The 6983-nt window shown below is 38.0% G+C and overlaps 1 protein-coding gene across 2 annotated transcripts; it reads left to right on the top strand.

Annotated features, from left to right (window-relative positions):
- The first annotated feature begins 2496 nt into the window (after window positions 1-2496).
- Window positions 2497-6615, top strand: LOC126698521 (F-box/kelch-repeat protein At3g06240-like). Of its 2 annotated transcripts, none has more exons than XM_050395811.1 (4): window positions 2497-3969; window positions 5616-5756; window positions 5834-5917; window positions 6027-6615. In XM_050395811.1, exons 1-4 carry the CDS (start codon window positions 2863-2865, stop codon window positions 6408-6410), a joined length of 1716 nt encoding a protein of 571 aa, XP_050251768.1. In that variant the 5' UTR covers window positions 2497-2862; the 3' UTR covers window positions 6411-6615. The 2 variants fall into 2 exon arrangements, with proteins under 2 accessions (XP_050251768.1, XP_050251769.1); XM_050395812.1 differs by having other exon boundaries at window positions 2499-3969; window positions 5628-5756.
- The last annotated feature ends 368 nt before the right edge of the window (window positions 6616-6983 follow it).

The following is a 6983-nucleotide window of genomic DNA, read 5'->3' on the forward strand; positions in this document are numbered from 1 at the left end:
GGTCCTGGGGCTTTGAATGGTTTGAGAGCCCAAAGACTTGCTCTTATTTCCTCCACCGTAACATCACAATCAATCCTAGCTCTAACCTCATCTGAGAAGTAGCAGCAAGAGAAATTAGAGACATCCGAGGATTTAGTGGACCACCTCAATTCCGTGGTGTACAAATTTATAAAACCACTCCTTATATGCTCTTTTACCTCATTATCCTCAGTTAACCAATTCCCAACTGCATCCTTGATACACCTTATTTTGTTTCTATGTCACCTCACCACAGTGAAGACATGGAAAAAGGAAGTGTTTCGGTCCCCAAAAGAGGTTGCATTTAGTCTGGACTTAAGGGCCCAAAATTCTTCCTCTTATTTAATAGAAAATCATTAGGGTTCTCTGCAATGGCTTTCTGTGCACCATTCAGTCTAGCTAACACCCTTCTCTTCTTTGCAAAAATGTTGCCGAATACTTCCACATTCCATTTTTTAACTCTGTCAACAAAATCTGCCACTGCTCTTTGTAGTGCTCTATTCTCAACCCAGGCTTGCTACACTACTCTATAAAACTCCGGGTGAAGAAGTCACATTGTTTGGAAACGAAACGGTTTATTAAAATTATTGGTACTAGATTTACATAATTCCAAAAGTACCAGACAGTGTTCTGAAAATGTTCTAGGCAAATGGGTAACTATAGCTTCTGAGTAAAGGAGTCTCCACCCCGGGTTTGCAAAACACCTATCGATTCTTTCCAAAATAAGACTTGTGATGGGCCTGTGGTTCGTCCACGTGTATTTAGGACTCGCAAAACCCAAATCTAGCATATTACATTCATTAGACACTCTTTAAATTCAAGAGCTCTATTTAGATTCACTTGATTTCCCCTAAACTTATCTTTTCCGCACAAAACTTCATTAAAGTCCCCCAGCATCAGCCAAGGTAAATTATGGAGTTGAGCTAAAGTTTTTAGATTATTCCATAAAATTCGTCTTTCGGCTAACCTAGGACTAGCATAAATTGCAGAAATAAGCCAAGTTAGGTTAGAAGAGTGCACCTTAATAGAGGCACGAATTTCTTGTTCTGTGCTTGAGAGATGAGACACTTCAACATCCTCTATCTTCCAAAGCATCCATAAACCCCCAGCATAGCCAACGGTATTTGTAGTGATGTACCCATCAAAAGGCAATCCTTCAATAATTTTTTTTGCTCTGTCTCCTCCAACCCTCGTCTACGTAACAACCATAAATGAAGGGCGATGATTAATTTCCATTTCAAAAATTTTTCTTATGAAATCAGCATTCAAAGCACCTCTACAATTCCATAATAAAATATTCATTTTGACAAATTGGCTTAAAGGTATCTCAATTTCAGGTGGGTTAGCACTTGTTGTTGCCGACTCCACCATACTCCATCCCATCCTCCTCAAAAAGCTTTTGGAAGCTTTCCATTCTGGCTTCCATATTATCATATACTTCAGAATGCCCGGGATATCCTCCTTGCAACACAGGGGAACATCGCACCTTTGCACTGGAGCCATGATTTTGATCAACTTCAGTGTTGGGTGATTTCCCATTTGAGTCATAGCCATTCCTCGAAAATTCACCAGTTTCCTTTCCTGAATTAACCATCCAAATTCGTCCCAATGGGGCACGACTGATGACCGTCCTTGCCTGCTTAACTCCTTTGCTGCTTCCCAGGAAATCGCCGGAATGTCCGTGAGGGATTTCCACCACAGGTTGGGCGTGAGATTCCACGCATTGTTGTCCAACGGCAGATCCCCAGTTTTGATGCTCGTTGGAGTTATGGGGAATAATTGCTTCCATGCTTGTCCCAGCTCTTCCTCGAACCCATCCAGAGTCTCTGTAGGTGCTGCATGAATTTGTGCTATAACCTCGTCTGGAATCACCACCGCTCTCCTCCTGTACCAAATAGCCCAGTCGGTTCTTGGCACTGAGGTTCGAGCGCTCCACATCCCTTCCATTATCAACATATTCACTTCCTTTCTGACCTTCTAAAAACATCTCCAATAGGAGAGCTAAATACAAAATGCTCTTTACTTTAGAGAGCAAATCCACAAAATAGGTTACTGTTCATTCTCTAATGGACTCTCTATATTCTGATTTTTTTTTGCTCATGAACAGTAACTCATTAAGTCTGATGAGCTACTGTTCATTCTTCAAATATTTTTTTTATTATAATAATAAGGTATTAAATAAAAAATATTAAAAGATGTATAGTTGTTAAAAAAAAAATAAATAATAAATAAAAAATAATATTTAAATAAGATAAAAAATTTATTAAAAAATATATATTTTAAAAAAAATAATTAAAAAATAAAATCCATTATCCATTCTTTAAACAATATAAAAATTTATCTAACCTACTCAAAGTTGCCGACGTCACACCCAAAACTGAATATTGGGCATTTTAAGTTCCTAAAGCCCTTTAAGCTTTTTGAGCCTTTAACTCCCAGACCGTTGCTTCCTTTAGCTTTTTTCTTGTGCAAATTTTTTAATTTATTTCCTTCACCCTGTCACGTCATCTGATGGGATCCACTGCCCGAAGCTTCCTTCCAATCTTCCACCGTACAATCGTTTACCATCTCTAGGTCCTTTTGCTGAATTTGGGCTGCAATGGTACGTGTGGTTTCAGAGCTTGAGTCAGCCGAATCACCATGATGTGATTTGTCAAGATTTTTTCCTGTTTCCTCAAGCTAATGCTCTTGACAAAGGTCTGAAATTTGATGAGACCAATTTCAACCATATCTATTTATTTATCTAAAAAGTAAAAAAGGACAAGACCTGCTGCACATTTCAGCCTACACAGTTCACACCTACTTCTACTTGTTGCGCATTTCGTTTCCTTAATCCGATTTCCGATGTCTAAACTCAGGAGAGATCCGAATTTGTCATCGGAGCGTCTCCCACACGACGTCGTATTCGACATACTGAGTCGCCTGGCAGTGAAATCCCTGATGAGATTCAGGTGCGTTTCCAAGTCTTGGAACTCCATCATCACAGACCCCATTTTCATTACCAAACACCTCAACCTCAACAGAGCCAAATCATTATCTAACAACAATGGTTATCTGCTATATTCTGATTACGAAGAGGATGGTCCAAAATGGAAAGATCTGGGTACGGCTGTTTGCAATAGCGACCGCACATTCACCGAGATTTCCAGGTTTCAAATTCCCTTTCCTGCTGTCAACATTGTTGGCTTCTGTAATGGCATGTTCTGCCTTGATAGTTATATGGACGGTGTAATTTATTTGTGGAACCCAAGCATCAAAACGTTTAAGAGTCTCTCTCCTCCTCACGACATGTACACCTATGGCCGGACTCTTGGGTTTGCGTACCATTCCCAAAACAATGACTACAAGATTCTCAGAATTGTTCCTCATCCTCACTATGAAGGATCAGCACGGTCGGCTGAGGCTCAGGTCTACACATTGAGTACGGATTCATGGAAAAGCTTTGTAATATCGTTTGGCTCCGACCACGATGTTGGGTATATTGATTCTAGATATGGAATCCCATGTTTGTTTTTTAATGGAGCTCTGCACGTTTTAGCGACTACTAAGGACCACAGTTATAGTTTGTGTTTTGATGTCAATGATGAGACATTCCAAAAGATAATACTCCCGGTGCCTGTTTACTTTTACGGAGGTAAGTTTTCCCTTGCAGTGTTCAAGGGATCGTTGGCTATGATTGGTTCTTCTACTGAGCATCTCTCATCACCCATATGGGTGATGAGAGAGTATGGTGTGGTTGATTCTTGGACGAAAATAACTGTAGAATTAGAGGAGGTTGAGAGATTCTTTCGCTGCGTTGACGATGGTGAACTTCTATTTTGGAATGATTCAGAGGTCATTTCATATGACCCTGAGAGTCCAAACGCGAACGGCCTTGGAATTACTGTTGGATGTGATAGTTGGTTGCGTTACACAACTGATCCCATGGAGAGCTTGGTTTTACTTGGTCAGGTAAAAATGTCATCTGAAATTTTGAAGATTAGTTTGTATCAAATGTTAGACTTCTTGAATATTTTTAGCAAAATGACGATCTTTGCGATGTTTATATTGACAAGCATTTTGTGGCTTCGCATCATATATGCACTTTGCATATTAAATGATACTTCTATTATGTTGCCTTTTCAGACGCATTGATTTTTTAAAACAAAATAGAATAACCTTGGAGATTGTGGCTATTATATGCCAACTGATTTTTGTGTCAAGAACGTTGTGCACTTCCTCAAAAATGACAATTTCATGGTGCAGTATATGCTTAGCCAACATAATCTTATTTATTTTTATGCCTTAGAGACAGCATGAACTAGTTGGTGAGCTTAGTTTCTTAGGCTTGGTCTAAATAAAAATGGGAATGATTTCAGCAATCTGTATGGGATGCATATAGCTAATTTATTGGTCCTCAACAATAAGTCAAATTGTATATTTCAATATCCTAATAGCAGGATTTTGATTTTTGCTCACATGTGTAATTGCTTATGCATTTTTTATATTTGTTAAACTGCTGGAAAATGTTAGGATTTTCTGTAAATCATGAAATTATTGATATTGTATCTTGTTTGATATAAGCCAGTGGAGGTGGTGAGAGAGTCGATAGGTGGGCTTAATGACGTAGACAACATATATGCTTGAATCTGCTTTAATTTTCTATACAGCAGAAGTTCATGTCAAATTTTCACCTTGAATACATACTACCATCTAAATGCTTAAATACTTTTTCATGCTTTTTACATTATTTAATCTATTAATCTTATAAATTATATGCTTTTTTAGTTTTTCTCTACCCAATGATTGTTATTGGTTTGTGGCTTAGAGAAAATGTGCAGCAATTCAAATATCTATTTAGAACTCATTAGTTGTTTGATAAACAATTCTAATTTTTGATCCATTAATGTATATGATATTTGCAAATGTAAGTGATTGAGTCAATGTTTTCTGCCTCTGTTTCATTGGTTAAGATACTAATAATGATGCATTCTCTCCTTTTTAACATATTTTCCAGATTGAATGATTTGGTATTTTAGTTTGCTTAATCTATTACTATTGGCCTAAGAATTTAGATAGACCTTTTTCACCTCACACTCAAGAATAATTACTATGCATTTGATATAAATGAAATATTACATGGCTGCTTATACTAACTAATGAACCTTTTTTGTGATGGTCTTTTATGGTCTCATATGAAAGCTGCGGGAGAATTGTCATCGTCTGCAACTGCAAGTTGTAGCATATAATCCTTTACTACCATTTAAGACGTTAAAGTGTAGAAATTGGTAAAGGTTATACCAATTTTGCCACAAGAAGTTCGCAAATAGAGGTGGTAATTAATGTGATTGGTACTAAATCAACATCATTATAAATAAATTTCTTGATTCTTTTTTTTTTTTTTTTTTTTGGTTTTTTTTTTTTTTTATGTTATAATAGTTGAAACATTTGTAGCATTACTCTTATGCATATTATTTATTTAACTTACGACTATTGTTTTAGGATTGTTGTGAACATTAGTTGACATGACAATGACATTGTCGAGTTCTTCCTGCTTATCAAGTATAATGTTATTTCGCTGTAGTCCTATTGACAAACATGTAAATCAGCAAGATTAGCTTATGCTTCAGGGGGAAAATGAAACGAATAGAGAAACTGAAGCTGATTCGAAGCAGGTGATGAATGACTCTGGAGAATTTGAAACCATGCTTGTTCCACGCTCAAAGCATGTTCCTTATGTGCCATGGACGGGAGGCCCGGTAATCTTCTTGGGATGTGCATGCCTCTATTTTGCCTTTTCTTTTCTGTGCTAACCCACTTGTTTTTTACTTTGTAGGCTAAAGCGGATTTTGTTGAGGAGTGTTATTCCCTTATTGAGTCCATGAAGAACTGGATTTCGTCTAGTTCCCAATTATCTTGTGTCTGTCAAAATGAACTTTCTCATGAAAAAATGGCCTCTTGGTTTGCATTCCTTTTGTAATATTGTTTTTGCTTGAATATTGACTAATCAATCTCCAATTTTCTTGCAGCGGAACAAGGTGGAAAGTCAAGCAAGTACCATAAGGACTCTTGAGAGATGTCTTTGTAGTCTGGGACCTCGTGATGTTGGAGGATCAAGTGATCCCGTTAATGATTCAGTTGGTGGTATAACGCTTTCTTGGGCTGATGAAGGTGATCCCATGAACATTACAGTGCAAGCCAAAGAGGATTTCTCTCAACACATAAAGCGTCTTGCTCCTCAAGATCCTTTTCACTGCCAGGTTCATGAGAGTACAACTTTGGCCACATTTAGATCCAAATCTGGACATCTTCCTTCTGGTCAACAGATTAGCCTTGATGATGATGATGAGGAAGACAAGGAGCAGCACACAAAACCTTTGGCACAGCGTCATGGAAAGAGAGGTCATCTGTGAGCACCTGCAGCAGAGCATCAGTCTTTTTTCTTTTTGATTGGTACAGTTCTATTAACGTGTAGATAACTTTTCGGATCCAAGTAAATGGAAAACAATCCTTTAGGTAAATGACATTAGCTCAATGCCCTAGTTTAGAGGGGTTTCTTTTGCACCTGGATGGATTCAACTTAATTTTGAGATGTATCTTGATTTTTCTGTTTTGATTCGCATTGAGTCTTAGATTTTTTATGATTGTTGCCTTGATATTGATGATGGTTGATAGGGGTGTCCACGGGTCGGGCCGGGTCGGTTTTGGGCCCAAACCGACCGAACTCGACCCGGTTGATTCGGTTTCCTGAATTTGGGATCCGTATTCGACCGAATATCGGGTCGGATCCGACATATCGGGTAATCGGGTTGTTCGGGTCGGAGTCATCGATTTCACGGGTCTGGGCCTCAGATTGGGCCGGACTTTTTGACAGTTAAAATTACAGAAAATACATTTTTTAGGGCCTTTTTACTTAATTTATTTTTAAATAGAGCTTCCAGCTTAACAAAACTAGACCTATTGGGCCATCAATCAGGACAAATCAA

The sequence above is a fragment of the Quercus robur genome, chromosome 9, assembly GCF_932294415.1.
Source record: "Quercus robur chromosome 9, dhQueRobu3.1, whole genome shotgun sequence".
Classification (NCBI taxonomy): domain Eukaryota; kingdom Viridiplantae; phylum Streptophyta; class Magnoliopsida; order Fagales; family Fagaceae; genus Quercus; species Quercus robur.

Bases quoted from the DNA above. Each gene is read 5' to 3' on its own strand.
- LOC126698521 (XM_050395811.1), top strand. From the start codon at position 2,863: ATGTCTAAACTCAGGAGAGATCCGAATTTGTCATCGGAGCGTCTCCCA. The intron at 3,970-5,615 runs GTAAAAATGTCA...CAGCAAGATTAG, and splicing joins GCTTGGTTTTACTTGGTCAG to CTTATGCTTCAGGGGGAAAA. The intron at 5,757-5,833 runs GTAATCTTCTTG...TTTACTTTGTAG, and splicing joins TGCCATGGACGGGAGGCCCG to GCTAAAGCGGATTTTGTTGA.